The sequence below is a fragment of the Diprion similis genome, chromosome 3 (assembly GCF_021155765.1).
Source record: "Diprion similis isolate iyDipSimi1 chromosome 3, iyDipSimi1.1, whole genome shotgun sequence".
NCBI lineage: Eukaryota > Metazoa > Arthropoda > Insecta > Hymenoptera > Diprionidae > Diprion > Diprion similis.
The window spans coordinates 8,394,130-8,413,285 of NC_060107.1; the positions used below are offsets into that span (position 1 = coordinate 8,394,130).

At 36.1% G+C, this 19,156-nt stretch overlaps 1 protein-coding gene across 4 annotated transcripts in view; it reads right to left on the minus strand.

Annotated features, from left to right (window-relative positions):
• Nucleotides 1-4,204: 4,204 nt before the first annotated feature.
• LOC124404907 (cytohesin-1) overlaps nt 4,205-19,156 on the minus strand; it is a 40,234-nt gene continuing 25,282 nt past the window's right edge. For 3 of the 4 annotated variants that reach the window (XM_046879400.1, XM_046879399.1, XM_046879396.1), the window contains 5 exons: nt 7,558-8,163; nt 5,962-6,073; nt 5,241-5,471; nt 5,069-5,138; nt 4,205-4,756 (listed from right to left, as the gene is read on the minus strand). In XM_046879400.1, coding sequence (XP_046735356.1) covers nt 4,669-4,756; nt 5,069-5,138; nt 5,241-5,471; nt 5,962-6,073; nt 7,558-8,163 — 1,107 coding nt within the window. In that variant the 3' untranslated portion in view covers nt 4,205-4,668. The remainder of the gene's footprint in view (nt 4,757-5,068; nt 5,139-5,240; nt 5,472-5,961; nt 6,074-7,557; nt 8,164-19,156) is intronic. The other variant, XM_046879397.1, reaches the window with a different exon arrangement.

Here is a 19,156-nt window from a genome sequence, read left to right on the forward strand (position 1 = left end):
TAACTTTTCGGCTGTTGCTCGCAGCGTATTGGGACTGCGCTCAATCGATTTCTCTCGCAAAATTACGTCGGAATAGTGCCTCATTAAATTGATTGCAGCACTTTTCAAAATCGTCGAAATTTTCGCCAAAAATCCAAAGGGGTTAGCCTTACTTTTTTGCTCATTTTTGGAGCCGAAAATTTTTCGTCTTGGAATCGATTTGTACGACCATTTCTAGACTAATTGGACCCCCAGGAACTCAGAAAACACCCCAAAAATAGCGTAGGATCAACAGCAGAGAAATGACGATCGAAATCCTGAGTTTTTTGGCTGTAACTTTTCGGCTGTTGCTCGCAGCGTATTGGGACTGCGCTCAATCGATTTCTCTCGCAAAATTACGTCGGAATAGTGCCTCATTAAATTGATTGCAGCACTTTTCAAAATCGTTGAAATTCTCGCCAAAAATCCAAAGGGGTTAGCCTTACTTTTTTGCTCCTTTTTGGGGCCGAAAATTTTTCGTCTTGGAATCGATTTGTACGACCATTTCTAGACTAATTGGACCCCCAGGAACTCAGAAAACACCCCAAAAATAGCGTAGGATCAACAGCAGAGAAATGACGATCGAAATCCTGAGTTTTTTGGCTGTAACTTTTCGGCTGTTGCTCGCAGCGTATTGGGACTGCGCTCAATCGATTTCTCTCGCAAAATTACGTCGGAATAGTGCCTCATTAAATTGATTGCAGCACTTTTCAAAATCGTCGAAATTCTCGCAAAAAATCCAAAGTGGTTACTCTAGTTCTGTGGAATTCGGTAGGAAATACGGGGTACTTACGTATTTTCTAGGAAACACAAGGAAATATGCAGAAATTTCTTCAGTTTTCAACAGTACACAATTTATTATGCATACAATTATTATTAAGTAAAAATAATATACAGCCTCATGTACATCTACAAAACCTTCCACAATAGAATACAGAATTCATACAATGTACTATGTAACAATTGAAGGCCTGACAGATAAAAATTATTCTACCCCAAGAGAGTAGATACATGTTTCGTTCGTCATTTCTTTGTTTATAATAATATGTTCAATCCTTATTAAAGCTTTGAAGATGTATGACGTATGCCCTGGTACTGAAAGAAATAAGTTTTGTCTTCGTTTGCTCATACGTAAATCACCGAATGAACCACATCATTTCAAAACTCAAATGTTTCCGCAAGGATATCTCCACTGCAGTGTAAATAATTCTGTGTGAAAACCAGGGCTCTAGACTGTAACGAATGACGACTAATTTCCGAAAGGTCATCAATTATTATCACACTTCGGCCCGACGTAAAAAACATAAGTATTCATGTGTACTTTATATATTATCTAAAAGCTCTCTTAGAGAAAAGTGTATAGACACCTATATTGATCATTGATAACATCTAATCGAAATCAAAATGATCTTCCAATGATTGCAGTGAATTACAATGGAAATTTCATAATGGAATAAATAGTACCGTTTCAAATCGCACAATCAACAGGTACCAGTGAAACGAAAATGAAAATAGCGACAAATACGCAAGGAATCCCTGAAACGACTAATATTGTGGCAAGTTGGTGAGCACCACGACAATATAGCAAATTATATAATCCGACCCAATAGACTCAAGTGAAAAAATGGTTGATGGCCCTGTAAGGAGCGAACGATATCTATATTTCTATTTTAGTTTCATCTTCAAGTTTCAGTGACTCTTGGGGCAAATTTCGAGACATGTATTCAAGGTTTAACCTCGTATTTGGACCAGCTACATGATTCCTGATATGGTACTATTTTTTCCGAGTGAAACAATAAAAACGAAAAAAAAAAAATGAAAAGAAGAAGTAGCCACGCAATCCGAACTCAAGGGACGAAGGGAAGATTACGACTAATATTCAATTGGTGCAGTTCGTTCGGGGACGGTTATTTATCAGTGCAATTTACCCCTAGTCTTTTTTTATAACTAACGGGTATCAAAAACCGATTTCATATAATCCGCCATTATACGTACAAATATTAAACTAATTTAACTAGTAAAAAAAGGTTCGAAAATTAGAAAATCTACTTCATCTGCGTATATTTATTCATTTATCTTTCAGCCTGGGTTATTAATTATTTAATTTTTCATGTATTAAGGCGTTTTCGATGTCTCTATAAGGTTTTAATTTTCTCCCTCATTGATTTTCTAAATTTTTTATGAAAAAACTGGACTTCAAGAGCACACTAAACGTGCGCAAAACCTGCTTGAATGACGAATTAGTTCTTACAACTACTTACAAAAGAGGGAAGAAAAAGATCACCATGTGACCTGTGACGCTTTTCAATTTACCCACAGGTTAATAACTGATCGAAAAATTCATGAAAAAACGTTACAGATCACCGAGGTATTTCCCAAGTAGCTGACTCAATGAGCGCTACACAAATTTTCAAACATAACGCACGTATTAAAAATAAAAAAGAAGAAAACATTGTATAGGAGGTATATTAAAAAATGTATACACACGTATATTGTCAGTTTATCAAATAGTAATAAAGGTTGTGATATCTACATATATGCATTCTTTTAAACACACTTGATGCTGTGAAGCGTGCGTGCGTTTTTAGGTATGCGTGTTTGTGTATATAATATTTACATATAAATATATAATTTCGAAATGAAATAATTTCGCAAACGCATGTAGATACAATATACATAAATGTAATTAATAAGGAGAGCGCATATTCCTATAACCTAGTGTCACTATTTTGGCCATTCAAAGCCATACTTACAACCTGTACAACGATGTACAGGAATTTATTCACTGTGGGTAATGTATCTTGTAACTATTTCAGTTAATTAATTTATTTATTTATTGATATTATCATTATCGTTATTATAATTAAATCATAACTAATATCATCGTTATGTAGCTAACGTCTATCTACCTATACATTTGTTCAAATAAATAACCAGCTATCACATTTATTTACACGCTTTGTTTCGACCGTTTTATGCTTACGCAACCAGCTTTAGCTGTGTTCACCTCTCATTAATACCTTTTCAATTAACAATTAAACAAAGATTTATCATCTCGGAGGACTGGGTCCGTTACAGATATGAATGAGTAAGCAAACGACCGAACTTTTTTTTCTATTCCGGTGCTCTCTACCTTTGTTCTATCCTTCATTCACAGTACATTCAAGTTCTAACCCTTCATCGAGTGGCTGAAGCAAACTCACACAATAACAAATACAATTTTAAACATCCCATCATTCGAGTTGAATCTCAAAGCCTGTTCAGGGCTTCGACGTTTACGTTAATAAAGCTTTTAAGGCGCTTCTTGGGGTTACGAGAAAATCGAAACAAAAAAAAAACAAAAAAATCAAACAACCAACAATCACGTATATACAGTACGTATATATCAACGTATTCTTGACACAGTATTTCAAATGATCATGCTAAATCTCTATCTGCCTTTTTCCTTCTCTCATTTGTTCCATTTGATATTGGCTGTAAGCCCAAAGTTGTGGATAGAAAATCAAAGAAAACGCAGTTAGCCTATTTTTTTTTTCTCTTTTTCTTCCGACAATTCGTTCCTACAGCACATGTTCAGTGATCTATTTACTTGTGATTGAATGAATACACAAATGAGTATGTATATTTATTTCATTTCATGAGAAACAAAATTTCGTATTCGGTGCGAGTTAAATATCTCCGAAAATCTACACTCGCAGGTCAGCGAACAAGTATTTCATCACTTAATTTCACGGGCCAACTCTGTAATGAGGAGAAACTAAAAAAACAAAACAAACAAAAACATACTACACATGAGAATTGCGATCACCGGCATGTACCTACCGAAAAATATTTTCATCTTTACCTTTCTTCTGGCGTTTTGAAATCATTTTTCACCCCTCGCCCAGCTCGCTACATTCTAATTCTTCGACGTATATACAATTTAAGAATTTATCGGTTTATGGGGTTGAAAATGATGTCAGACAACGTGAGAATAAGATTTGATAACGAAATTCACTTGAATTAGCTTTGGTGAATTTCACATCTACGAAAAGTATACGTAACAATTGTAAGTAAGATAAATAATAAACAAACGAATAAATATATAAAAATAGGTTTCAGTACACGATGCCTTTTCCTCGAATGAGAAAAAAGAAAATTCATAAAAACTCACTTTCACACATGTAAGTAAGTAAGTAAGTAAGTAAATAAATAAATGAATGAATGCATGAATGGGGTGACAAAAAAATTAGAATTACAGCTGATAGAGTTGGCCATGCGCAATAAACGTCGCTGGGTTAACGTTAAAACGTTCGTTCCGTTCCTCTTTGTAACCGCGAGAACCTGCAGTATGCCCTGACATCGTAACCGTACATATCTCCACGTGCAATAATGAAGAAAGAAAGATGTAAAAGACTGTGCAAATGGAGAAAGAGCAGTTGCACTTTGCCCTCCGTGAAGTGTCTGGTTCCCCGTGACGACGCGCGACGTCACAATTCGGAATTATCTGCATTCAGCGATACTGCGCGAGCGATTCGCGACGAGATCCCGAAAGCAGCGGTGAGTGAGTTCAGCACGCCAATCCTGGTAGGGTGCCGAACATTTTACAGTCTTGTACAAACACCGAGCTGAAGGTGATTCAACTCGGCTTCTCCTTGTCCGAGCGTTCGCTTAGCTCTTCGAATGAACGTTCGTCTTTTGGGCCTTCTTCTTGCGTGCCGCCAGCATATCGTAAAAAGGATTGTGCGATATGCTTTGCCTGGAGAAAAAAATATATACGCATCTGATTAGTAAAAATATAAGAGTTTAGAATTTTTTATCGATACTTGATTGCTTGTGTGGCCTGTATTTGTATTTACGTTTGACAAACTTCAGAACGTTACAGAGATTAATTGAAATGGCGGTTTTTTTTTAGCCAAATTTAAAAAGAAACTCTGGTTTTTCAAGGTAATTGATCTATTTAAAAATTTTTTATGTGGTTGACAACAATTGCGCATAAACCATTAAAACATTTGGTCACACAACGATTGTGCGCACATACGTGGGTAAGAAGCAGTATTCATTCACTCACCGAACACACTTTATCCACTCGTCCTTTTCCTCGTCCGTGGCAGCAGACATCCTATACACCGTGTGTTTTCCTGTAAAAATAAGACACTCGTTATTTATCGGTAATCGGATAAGAAAGGATATTAAGAAACTGTTTTTTATTTTCAGGCTAATTCCGGTCTTGTTTTCCTCACCCTCAACGACTTTCCCTTCGCTGTCGGTTTTGCAAGCTTTAATAAACTCCGAGCCTGCAGCATAAAGCTCAAAGCAGTGCGGCTTGTGACGATCCTGAACTTCTCGAACCTGAATATTCTCAAGCGGAATAATCCCTCGTGGTTCTTTGTCGGTCGTGTACTCAAAGTAGTACAGGCAATTGTCGTTCAGTATGAACCAACGCCTTTTCCAACTTTTGTATCTTCCGCCTGTAACAATATTACAATTCATAGATTTAAGAATAAACGTTTCATTAGAGGTGATTATTTACCTGCTGGCTCCGTCAGGGCAGCAGAGAAGGGACAAACCATTTTCATCAGTATAACAATCTTTGTGTATACAATTACAACACGAAAAACAGGCAATGCGTTACACAGACAAAAAAAAGGAGACAAAAGAAAAAAAAAGACCACGGAAAAACGGAATGCCATCATTAAATTTGTGATGCTTTAAATATTCAGATAAAATGCAATTACACAGCATCGCAATCTTTGCATGCAGTGAAAGACGTTTAAATTAACGACATAAAGTTTCGCTGCAGTATAATAAAAACGGTGTCAAAAATGAACCGAATCGTAAATTAGCCGGGACGATTTTTTACGGATAATAACATCTGGTTTGCAAATAATAATTTTTGAGCAAGCTTATGCACACTGCATTTGTTGATAAAACACTAAAGCGATCGAGAATCGTTAAAATTACCTTGCTTCCACAGCCATCCTTCCTTGTCAGGATTGAAGAAGGTGTGCATCAAATCGTTCCCGTCATCCTCCGGGATTTTGAAGGGTTCCGTTTTTATGCTCTCGTATAAACTCTGCAATAATTGTTGAAAATAAAGTTTAATCATGTTTACCCATACTATATATATATATGTGTGTGTTGAAGGAAATAATATTGCCTTAATGTGTAACTTATCGATGAACATTATGCAATAATAATCTTGCAGACACCGTAATCTATACGCAGAAAGATATAACCTGAAGTCTCGCATCGTAGATTAGAGATTGATCAATGAAAGGAGGATAAGAATTTATTTTTTCTTTGTTTTATTTTTCTAATCAAGATTCAATAATCCAACGACTATCTCTGAATGCCAAATTCCCGAATCGCGAAGCGAGTCGTGGGCATAAGCAACATCACTGTCTGCAGATGCAAGAAAAATACACGTGAAAATTGCGCAAAAAGCACATTTTCATCATGACGGCGCGTCGTAAAACATTGAATACAAAATATTTATACATAGATACATGTATACGTATAGACGCGATAGGTTGAAAAACGTAAATTATTTTCAATTCGAAAAGAGAATCAAACAAATGTGGTAGATCGGTTTAACCAGATGCCGGCTTTCGAAATTACTTAGGTGAAAAAAACATCTGCGTCTTAAAAGTTATAAATGATGAAAAGAGTTCAAATCACTTAGACTTTGCTAAATTAAGATTCTGTCTAATTTTGTTTGAAAAAAAATCTAAATTTTGAAATTACACCAGCTATATCGAAACGACGAAGAAGTGGTTCAAGACGCTGGTGACTCTGTCTATCAGTGAAGCACTAAGTACCAATTGGATCTTTCCGCTCTTCCTTTTCAAGTACAAATATGTATAAATAGTGTGTACATATATATTCACGTAATTGCATATACCGAAGCAACGCGAGTGATGCCAGTTAAACTTTAGCGCTGTATATAGGTAGCTGAGTCAGAAAAATACTTAATAGTTTCCTAGAGAAACGATAATAGGTATTATGTAGGTATGTTGAATGTGAGTAAGTAAACTGATACATGAATCGTTGAAACTTGGCAATATGGCAACTTGTTTGCTTATTTCAATTAAATTTCCAAGAAATGCGCGAGTGATGTAGAAAAATTTGCTATCGCAAATGGTGTATCAAAACCGTATTACACTCCGTACATCAGACAAAACAATATTTATACATAGATCTATACGTGAAATTGTTTATGCAATATCCGTCCAGCCGTTCCATTACGAGTCCGATGTGTAATAACATCGTATATTAGTATCTGCTAATCGTAGAATATAAAAAATTTCAATTTGTATAGTTAAAAATTCTCTTTTAAGAGAATGAATTGCCACGAAATATCAAATCCGAGGTTATACACGTATAAAATATCCATCCGTCGTCGTGAAGATTCTCAACACGATTTGGCGACGAGGATCGTAAATTAGTGTACGATTCATCCCTGCGTGCAGAGAATTAATGGAATCCAATAAATAAACGAGTCTAAACCGAATTGGTTGTAAAAAAAAAAGAAAAAAAAAAAAAAAAAAAACTACTCACCACCAGCAGTTCCCTGGGTAAATCGCCACCGTTGTTGATCCCCCGATTCATGGATATGAACTGTTCAACGCTTGGCTTATCCTTGACGCTAGGATTGTGTAGCGACGTATTGAGCATGATTATGGCAAAGCTGAGAACGTAGCAGGTGTCAGTGTTGGTGAATATGTTTGGATTGAGCTGGCAGTACCGCTGAGCAAAGCACTCCATCATCCGGTCGATCTTCTGAGCTTCGCCCGGTAGTCTGAACGACCATAGAAACTGCCTCAGAGCCTGTACAAGTATGAGATCCGTGAAGTCGTGGAGCTCGACGAAGGCCCGAAGCACCCTTTCGTTGAAGTCATGACGTTCCCCGAGGTAGTCGCCGATCGCGGTTTTGTTCAGTCCCTCGCCCTTGTAGAGGAACTGAGCAACATCTTCCGGCGTTGAAACGAGGAGGTTGTGCTCTATCAGGTACTCTATGCCCTTCTTCGGGTCCATGTTGAACTTCTTGCGACCAATGGACGTCTGCTTGGTCTTGTTCGAAGGCTTCGTCTCGTCCGAAGCCAATCCTCCGCCCTCCATCGCCTCCATTTCAGCAACAACTTCTCCCAGCTCATCTTTGAGTTGCTGAAACGATAAAAAGAAGCCTTTACTCGCATTCCATAATACATTAAACGAGAACTATGTATAAGTAAGGAGAAGAAGGACACTAAACCACAAAGCTGGCAGTGCGGAACACCTCGGACAAACTTGACCTCGTTTAATTTATGCTCGACGCGATAATCGAGGTTGGATATCGCAACGCTAATCGTGGACATTGTTCAAAGGACGAAAGCATCGTTATTCAAGATGGTCAAAGTTCGCGTGGAATTCGATATTATACAATACCAGCATATCTGCATCGGAGTTGAAACGAGGAATATTACAATTTTTCAAGCAACTAATCTTAATCGACTCTTTGCACTTTATCTCTGACGATCATCGTGAGCAATGCTGGCGCCAGGATGATGGTATTTCTCACCGGTTAATTCCGAGAAATGAATTACGTCATTTATAACGTCCGACCCGTAGCAGTGTGAATCAAAACTTTCAGCAGTACGTAAAACCAACGATATCGCGAACACCGTATTTCCTCATCCTCATTCCTTAAGAGAATTTCGTAGTACTTAACGTATAAAAGCAAATCATATAAAACTTTGAGGAATAAGGTATGTGCAAACAGCACGTTAGCCTTGTTGTCCGCATTTTGTGCAACAGTATTACATATCGCCACGTACTCAATATGCGTTTTACTTTCACCAGTGGGACAATTAAAGAGAGCGTGAAAAGGGAAGAAAGAAAATCAAGCCGATACCTGCATTTTAAACAGTATTAAAAACAACCAAATGTTTTCAGTCATGTCTAGATTATGGAGGGTAGAGGTAAGGAGAAGTATCTCGTATGGGTTGTCAACTGAAAAAGTGTCCACCAAAAAGCCTCAAATAGTGTTTCAACAAGTCACCAAAATAGGGCTAATAAGCGATCAGGGTTTAATCTGATGACGCGTTCTTGAACTTTTACTACAGCAACGCCATCTTGACTGTACTCTACTTTAAGAACACTTTCTATACACGGAGATAGTCCTCCTTACCTCTACCCTCCATAGTCTAGACGAAGACAGTGCAGGTGAGGAATGGGTTATGGTGCAGAGGAATATTATTATAACCATGATACGAATTTTGTCTTGATCTGCACCTTGCAGTGGCCCTGGTGCCATATGTTATAGCGTGTCTGTACTAGCGAATTGTCTCCGTGACAAATAATACGTGAAACAAGTCTGGAATTTAAATAACCGAGAAACAACGTATATTATATTCCAAGCAGGATATGGGACTCGAAGCACAGCGGCGCCGTCGCCTCGTCAACTTTCATTGAATCACGCGCAAACTGTTAATGAAATGACGGTTTACTGTTTTCAAGCACACACAGTTTTACGAATAATTGCAACAATTCATTGTGCGAAGCAACGTTTTCTTAGGTTATTCCATTTCCGGTATTTCCATACCACTGAGAATCGAGGAAACCAGGTCGTTCCTTTTGCTTCCAACTGTTTACATTGCACATTATGCTCTTCTTCTCTTACATTTGCAAAGCGTTTTTTTTTTTTTTTTTTTATCACATCAATTTTACTTGTCAATTGAATCGATTAATAAAAATTCGGGGCAAACGTCGTTAAACTCGATTTCACTTCTACATTATTGGAGTAGCAGTGGTTAAGGGAATAAAAAGTCTAAACAGACATTTGGCAAATTTCGATGGGAGCAGATATTGATTGTTTGATTCGCAGAAACTTGAAATTCTGCAAATTGTGCATTATTGTGAAACTACTTGACTACATCTTCCACGAGAAAGTAATGATTAATTAACGTCCACTTAATTGTCATTATTCAAATCGTCTCATTAAGCTGTCCAATTGTCACAAAGATACTGTACACGTCGAAGTTACGGATGATTGAATAGATTTTATTTACCACATTATCGCAGTAATGGGTATTTGAACTTCTCTGAATCACCCATTAAAATTATATGGATTGGAATAATCCATGAAAAAACATAATCTCAAACAAATAATAACAACGTCAAGAATCGAATCACAAGTTTAAACTTACAATTAGCCAATAATAGATGTGGGGTTGAAATTTCGAATTTGAAAAGTTTCTTAAGGTAAGTAAACATTTACCTTAGGTAAACAAATTCAATTGTGACGAAAGATCAAAGTTTTGAATGGTGCGAAAGTGAGTGAATTTTAAATTCTAAAACATCGAAATTCCGAATGGTCGAATATATTCAGTTCTGTGAATTTCTGGCTTGGTGAATTTCGTCAGCTTGATCTTTTCGATCATTACCGTTCGGAATCCTGGTCATTCTAATTTTTCACAACCACTTGTTGGGTAAACTACGCTGTGTGAGTATCTATATTTAAATTTCCGGAACTTTGGTTAATCGTAACTTGAATTTCGAAATTTTGAGTCATCGGCTTTCCGACCATTCGAAACTTTGTTGTTTCTTCAAAGTTTGATTTCGTTACTTCATATTTCGCCATCATATAATTCGAAATTAGACACTTCCGGAACTTTTCAAATTCGGAACTTCAACCCCGTCCCCAATGATAAAATAATCACGCAGTTGCTGCGTCCAAACTACAATATTATTTTCTCGGTATCGAATACGTTCGTAACTGTAGATAAAATTATGTACCATATCATACAGCCTCAATAAATTACTACTTACTCTCAATACTTGTTAAATAAATTATACACACACACACACAGGCACATCGAAGGCCCGGGTTATTACGGTCTCATTCAAAGACCCGTATCGCGTCGTATCAAGCGACGGGGTAAGTATAGGGTGAGGCATTGATGCCAAAAATCAGCCTCAAGCTCGAATGGTTCGTCGATTCGTTCGGCCAGTCGAAGTCTCAACCGCAGCTCGAAATCCGGAGTGGATTAAAAAATTTCCAATTTTTCTACAAGGTAAAAGTCATCCATACAAAGAAGTCAGCATCAAATAGGGATAATATAAAGCATTGAAAAATGTATCACGTCTTGTATTTGCATGAATAATATAATATACCAGGAAGTCGATTAACAATCCACGATTTGTCATCAAGCAAATGGTACAAAGTCTGGACGTTAATTGAGGTTAGGAGAGTTATATGTATACTATTCTATTATACTACCGCTAGATTACACGAACGTTGAAAATGTGAAACCGTTTTTCAAACAATATAGGTCTAGGAACCTAGGAAACAGGAGATCGACTGTGCGTGTATCCTGCAAATATTATACCGTGAAACTGGGTCGACAAATTTCATTCTGAACTTGTGCTTTTTGTTTAATAACAGATTACGTATTTCCGAAAGTTCATATACATGTAAATAGCTTGGAGGATAAGACGTAGAGAGTGGAAATTCTCGGAGCGGTTTGAGAGTAGACATAAAAAGGCTGGCGGACATGCTTGTAATCAGCGGTGCGTCCAACGCTGCATCCTTTGCTTCGGGTTATTCGTTTGTGGAAAAGGATATCCGGTCGAATTAAAACGAGCCTGACCTCTCTCCTCATTCTCTAAACTCCTTCTTTCGACCCCATCGTGCATCGTGCTGCTGGCATGCTGGTAAGCAAACTAACAAGCAAAACGCGTCGCACAACGATATCCTGACAAGGACGTCCAGACTCTTCCGCCATTGTGGATGCGGCTTGTGTGTCCTTTGAAAAGAAGAAAGTAAGAAAGGACTTGAATACGAAGGCGGCTTCCCAGGGTCTTCAACTCCGTGTCACCCTGATGTGATAATAACAATGATAATAATTCATGGTGGTGGATATTGGGATACTGAAAATTTCTTTATACATTCTACAGGGTGTTTATTTTATCCACCCACCGGTCGCACGCAACAGACGTATGAGGGAAGTTTTTGTATCCAGAGTTTATTATCTTTGATGACCGGATGTGCATCGCAGACAACATATTTTCCTCTATAATCTTTTCCATCACCCTTCACCGCAGAGGGTTGAATTCATTTTGAATAAAATATGAGAGAAAAATTCATTCGTCGGTTACATTCGACATAAAGTTGAGGCCAGGAATCTATTCCAGATTTTCCAGGACCAGAACATTATTCCATTTCCAGTAAGTTGGTTAAATTCATTTCGAATTGAGAATAAATATAATCTACTGGTCTTAAGCTGAGTAGGTAACAAGCTAAGTTGAAAACAGTGCCTTCGGCTTTGGCTGCTATAGCTTCACTTTTGTAGATTGGAATACTACGTAATTTTCCCCATAGAGGTAAAAAGAGAGGCGATGTACCTTTTAAATCACCTATAGAAGTTTGAGAGCATGTAACGTCGGACACATGACAATTTTAACCTAAGTGTATGTATGTACTACGTGAATCATGGCACAGCAACGCGCCTCGAGTAGTGAACATTGTACACGAATGACGAGGATTGGTGGTATCAGTTGCATTGTTGTATTTAATACTTGTACACGTATGAATGTATGTATGAAGGTATGTATGTGTATTATACAGCATGCATTAGAAACGAAGGCGCGTTGATGAACGCGACCAGAATTTCTATGTATGAGAAAACATACCGCATGAGAAAACGTCGGCGGCGATAAGTCCAAGAGGTGGAATACATAATTGATACGGGGAATAAAATGTCGGTTCTTCCGCTTATATTGCTCTGCCACTGTCATCATCGTTGCGTTACTGCTACATGCAAATGCATAGTTAATTATTCCCAGTAAGTTATTGTAGCTTGCTTAGACGGCTGCAAGCTAAATATTCGCTCGTTGTGGAGACGCGGGGAATTGAATTACCGGAAGCCAAAGAAATAACAGATCCGCAAATGGATTCGCCCGCTTATATATATATATTATTTAATTACTTTCACAGAAATTTTTTTTTTTTTTTTTTTGTTTCTTTAGTTATCGTGAAAATGTCGTTCAAGATGATGAAAAACAAATTCTGTGAAAGTTTGAGCTCTTAATATTAATATTAAGAGGTACCTCATCGTGATTTTGGATTTCCCATTTGAATAACGCGGGAATTTTTTATTATTATTATTATTTGGAATTTTATTGCGTTCTAACGAATGAGCGAGTTGTAAAAAACTATGCATATTATTGTAGGAAATTGAACGATCTACAAAAAAGGTCATTATTGTATAATTTTGGAATGCCTTTCAAAAAGTAAACTTTTCGAAATATAATTAAGTTTTGCTAATCATTATTAATTAACGCTTTTTCCTTTTCCTAAACGCGCATCATTTACACAGCAACGTTAGTAATTTCATCCTAATCGACGTACCTTGTTCTAACAAAATACGATTTCGTAATAACAAGATAATAATAATAATAATATAAAAAAAAAGGCATCGAATTTTGTTCAACCGATAATCTCCTCCTCGATCAATAATATACCTGCAATTTTGTAGCCGCAGTGCGATTATTTTCCTCCCTTAATACTTTTAATTTGTCTTCGCTCTTTTTCAAAACTCCTCAGGGACCTCGCCTGTCTGCAGGGATAATTAAAAGGCAGGTTAAACGCGACGGAGAAGGTTGTTCCTGAGGGCGCGGCGGGCGCCCGTATATATAATGCATTCCCACTCCTCCACGACATTTCTCTGCGCACGAATAATGGTCGTCTATTGCCTTATAAAAGGGTGCAGGCATTTACACAGTCCAGCTTATCCATTCATTCCTCCACCCATCCATCCATCCATCAACGCTAATTTCAACAAGGAACAACGTAATGTGGTGTTTTTTAGTGCCTATACATTGTAGAGCACGAAACACGTCACGTTCTTGTACGCAAGTGTTGTACTAAAACCGCAATTCTAGGACTTATGCGTCTCAGTTTCATTATTTTATATCTATTCTGTTATACACGACGGTGCGTCAGTTATTTTTAACAACCTCTGATCTTTTTTTTTTTTCCTACAATTTATTCAAGCATTTTATACATATGTATAAAGTATTCGTCGAGGTTTACTTTTTCGTCAATTATCGAGAAAAAGAAAGTATCGGTTTCGCGAACGAATGAGAGAGTTTCAAGTTTTAATACCCACTAGATCGAATCAGTATCGCCTCGACTATAAAATCAAGCTTAGTGTCTTCAACTTCACAAACTTCCAAAAATTTTCATGCCTCACGTTTTTCATTTCGTTCGTAAAATTCCGAGATCGTAATTATAACATAAATTCTGAAAAGTTGTGCAAATAAAGAAACTTTTTTTTTTTTTTTTAGTAATTTATGATTACTTAGTAATACATAAAAAAAAAATGGTTAAATCAATCCAAAAAATTTTAGTAAACCTGCTGGGACATTTTCTATTTAACCGTGTACACGTACATGGAACGTACAGACTTTCTCTACTGACCACCCAGTAGATATTCGCATCGATATTCCATGGGGGTGAATGCACTGTTGTCGAGGAACGGAACGGAACGGAACGGAACAGAACGGAACGAAACGAAACGAAACGAAACGGAAGGGCTGGCTGGCTGGCCGACACAAGAGGGTGATGATTCCCTATCCCGAACCCCGTTTGCCGTGTTATGTCTACAAAGGCGCGGCGACGGCGACGTCGACGTCGACGTCGGCTATATTAGATCCAGGAGAATGATATAACGAAGCGACGAGGGCGTAAAGGGGATTAAAAATTATAGATCCGGTTAGAAATTGGACGCTCAAAGTCCTAAAACGAACGGACGGTGGTCGTCGATCGATCCTGAAGGACCCCGAGAGACCCGCCTGGATCCCAATTATTATTGTACAATTATATTGAGAAGAAAATGCAATTATTAGATAAAATAGTGTATTAGTAGTAGTGTGATAAAATCGTCACTAAAAATATAATATACATACTATATATAAGATTTTTTACCGAGTGCAATAACATACATATATATCAATAGTTAATTAATAGTATGTCAGATACGTTTCACACGTTTTGTTAAATACCAAAATTCAGTTCCTTGTTATGAAACTTTTGATTTTTGTTTTTGTCTTTTTGTTTTCCATGAAAGAATTAAGTAGATAATAGAAAATTCTTTACAGATAACTTCTTTTTGTTTCTGCTAAATCTTGCATCAAAATTGTAATATTGTAAATATAAGATCGCACCGGAGAAAAACTTGCGTTTCTTTCACTTTCGTTATTAAATAAAGTATAACCGGACAGAAAATAAAAACCCCTTGCAACGCGTTTTAATTTTTCCTTTGATAATAACAAATATTTTCAGATCCTCAAGAAAAAAATAGTAACAATAATAATAATAAAAAGAAGAATATTCTCTCTTTTTTCCAAGTCAAACGTAAAGTTAAAAATTGTAATTACCGGTAATTTTATTGCAATGCGGGTATAATTTCAAGTATTCCAAATAAAAACTATCTATTATATATTATATATATTACATATTATATGTATTATACACCTAAGCCTTGCTGTAATTTTTACACGCACATTTTTGCTTATAGAATTGATTTACATAAGTATTATTACACATATGCGTAATAAATAATTGCAGAGCGCAGCTTGATTTGTTACACAACGTTTTTCCTCCGTACACACACACACACACACACACATATATTATACATACTGTCTATATGTATACATACACGTTGAAATCTGCGGCAAACTTTTTCCTTGCCAATTTCAGAGCAGCGTAGAAATACGGACTGCATGCAGCAACGGTCGTTTGATAGAGACGGAGTTGTAAAGGAAAAAAGGAGTAAAACGAACAAGCATCACATCTCACAGCAGCCAACCAAGCAAACTGTATAATTACCGAAGGCAAAGTTATATTTGCATACCTACCATAGTTTTCTTACCAGACTGCGAGGAGATTATCGCCTATAATGCAGTTCAAAGGCCCCGGATGCTCTGATAAAAAGGGCAGGGAAATACTCGAGAAGAATGCGATATATTTATACTATGTATACATATATACAATATGCATGAAATAAGTTAAAAGCGCATTCACGTTCAATTCGATACCTAATTAACAATTATTTTTTTTTTTTTTTTTTGCTTCTTTCTTTGAACAGATTTGACTGGTGAATTTGGAAAAAAAAAATTTGTATAATTTTTGCAGTAATTAATAACTGAATGAAAGTGCTAGAGAATAAAATAAAAAGCGAAGAAGAGAGGACGACAGCGAAAATTATTTAAAGGTTTCGATCATTTCGTTATCTGCGAGTGAGATCGTATGTTTTTCGAATGTTTAAAAATAAAACAGACCCGAGCGACACGCGATGACCTGATGATGGAACGTGTCTCATACCTATTAGGTATACCTTTTTGTATAAGTTGTGTGATATATATATCGTCGAGAATTTATTACGACCAACGTGATAGATACATAAATTGTTTACCGATTGATTCGCACCGGCGGCGATTCAAAAGGTATTAAATATATAATGTAAATAAATACACGCGCACACACACGGTAAGTGTACAAACATTATAGATGAGATAAAAATAAATAAAATAAATATAAACGAGAGTATATTATTAGAAAAACACACATCGTGTGTATAATAAACATGCGAACGAACGTTTAACGCCTAAAATCGACATGTTAAATGTCCAACAATAAGATCAATACACTTATAGGGAATTAACGAAGCGTCCAATACTCGAATTTATAATACCAGAGGTAATTTTTGCAAACGATTATCTCGTTACGCATGACAATCAATGCTCGCTAAAAGCTGTAATTCGGTATATTTTTTGTTGAGAAACTACTTCGTGTATTTATACGTATGTATTCAGGTAGATACCTGATATATATGTAGCTACGTCTAGTCTCTGAGGTGCAAAACAGTGCAAAAATAGAGTTAAACTAGGTTCGCGACCTCGATGCCACAGACGCGCCGTTTTATTTGCGCGTACATTATGTTACACTCCAATTGTAGAAAAAGTGAAAGAAGAAGAAGAAGAAGAAGAAGAAGAAAGAAAAAAAAAAAAACCACGTACAATTATACCCTCAATTTTATTTCCCTCTATGTTAAATACGTAGAAGAACTTTTTTTTTTCAATTGCTCGTCAGCGAATGAAAAGATGTTCTAGAATCCGGAAAAAAAAAAAAAATTTCTTCATCAAAATTGAAGAACAGCAAATTTTACAGAAAACGACAAAATAATTTTGTAAATTATACAAATAAAATTTGCTAAAATTTATTACCGTACAAAATAAAATTGTAGGTTAAAAATTTGATTAGTTTAAAAAATTTATATACAGTCAAATATTTTTTTTCCAAATATTTCTACAATCTCGTTATTATTTTTTTTTTCCTTTTCTTATTACTACTAATCCTGAAGAGAAAAAAAGAATTTTTTTTTCCATACCGATTTCTTGCCTCATTTACTTTTATTTTCTCTAGCTATATGAAATTACGCGATGTAGGAAAAAGGGGTGCCTGAAATGCGGAGGGTTGGTATAATCATTCCACGGTAAAAATTCCACCAACGGTTTTGCGCGCTCGTTTTTTTTTCTTTCAAGTACCTACTTGGCTCCCACCCTTCTCAATCGCTTTTTCTTTTTATAGTTCCGTCCGGCGCCGCCGCAGACGCACGATGCATTTTATATGCAGCCGATCCCCTTTCAGATCCACGGCTAATTAGTTTAAATACCTTATAACCTCGTTCCTTCATTTAGCTCCTTACATTATATAACCGGTGGTTTTTTTTTTCATCCTTTTTTTTATTTATTTATTCATTTTTTTTACCTCCGTTTTTCAATTTCAGAATAAATGAGAGAGTGAAATAAGCATGGCAAAGGCGAAAAAAAAAGAAGGAAAAAAAACCAGAATTCTGCAATGACTTTTTTAGTTCGCGAATGAAAGTTAAAAATAATTATTAATCAAAGAAATATATAATTATTTGTAGATATTTGATAATAATCATCGACAGTTGAATCAATTTCACAAGTTCCGCAATGATCGGTACAAAAAATTCAAAATTTCGTACATTTTTTCGAGATACAAAATACTTATCTTTTTATTATTACGCACGTACAAAAATCGCTACAGCTAACTTGCAGCGTAGAAGTTATTCGCAGAAAAGTTTGGAGTGAATTTGAAACGTGATTCAGTCAAGTATGATAAAAAAATTTTTTTTTTTTAAATAAGTGAACAAAGGATCAAAAGATAAAAAAAAGTATAAATATATATATATATATATTACGCTCCGCCGTCTATAATGTATTCCTATACTGGTATACTATAACGTACACTCACATTTATGGAATTCTATCTTTTTGCAACGACAAAAGTGTGTCACTCGCGTCGTTTTTAAATGGAAAAGAAAACTTCTTCCGGTGCAAACGCCGAGACACATAGTATCATCATCGACCTTGTGACTATAATGTGTTTTCTCTAATTTTCTCGCACTTCGTTATTTCATTCAATCATTTATTGTTGAGATATAGTTTCTGATTTTGAATAAGTAAAGAAAAAAAAAAAAGAAGGATAAACTATAAGTAAACCGGGTGTACATTAGTTAATCATCTTCTGAACCGAGAGAACGTTCTTCACTCATAATTTTCCTTCTCTTCGTTCGATTCTTTATTAGGCATATTCGATTCTCCAATAAGACCTTCCGAGGCCGTCACGAGATGCTCGCGTAATTCAAGTTCAGAGATCAACTGCGCGACAAGTTCGTACTAACGGTAAGTAAGTTCGTGTATAATAATCACGAAACAAGTAATAGAACAGTTTTCCAGCTAGCGATTAAAACAGCAAAATGAATCAGAGAATAAATGGTAGTATAAAAGAAAGCGAAATTTTATTTTTTTTCTTCGTCAACGTGAGAGTGAACCAAGCTATTAAATCTACTGATAATTAATCAACGCCAGTGAAAAATTTCATTCAAGTTGAACTTTCGATAGAAATTTCCCAAATTCTATTGTCTGCGACAATATATCAATAATATGGTTTATGTCGATAAATGAATATTGAAAATGAAAAGAGGATCGGCTAAGCGGAGCTGATAATAATAACAAATAGCGCGAGTCGCTAAATCAGATGATTGCGTCATTTCGTAAAGGAGGGTAAAAATATTTTAAAAAATTT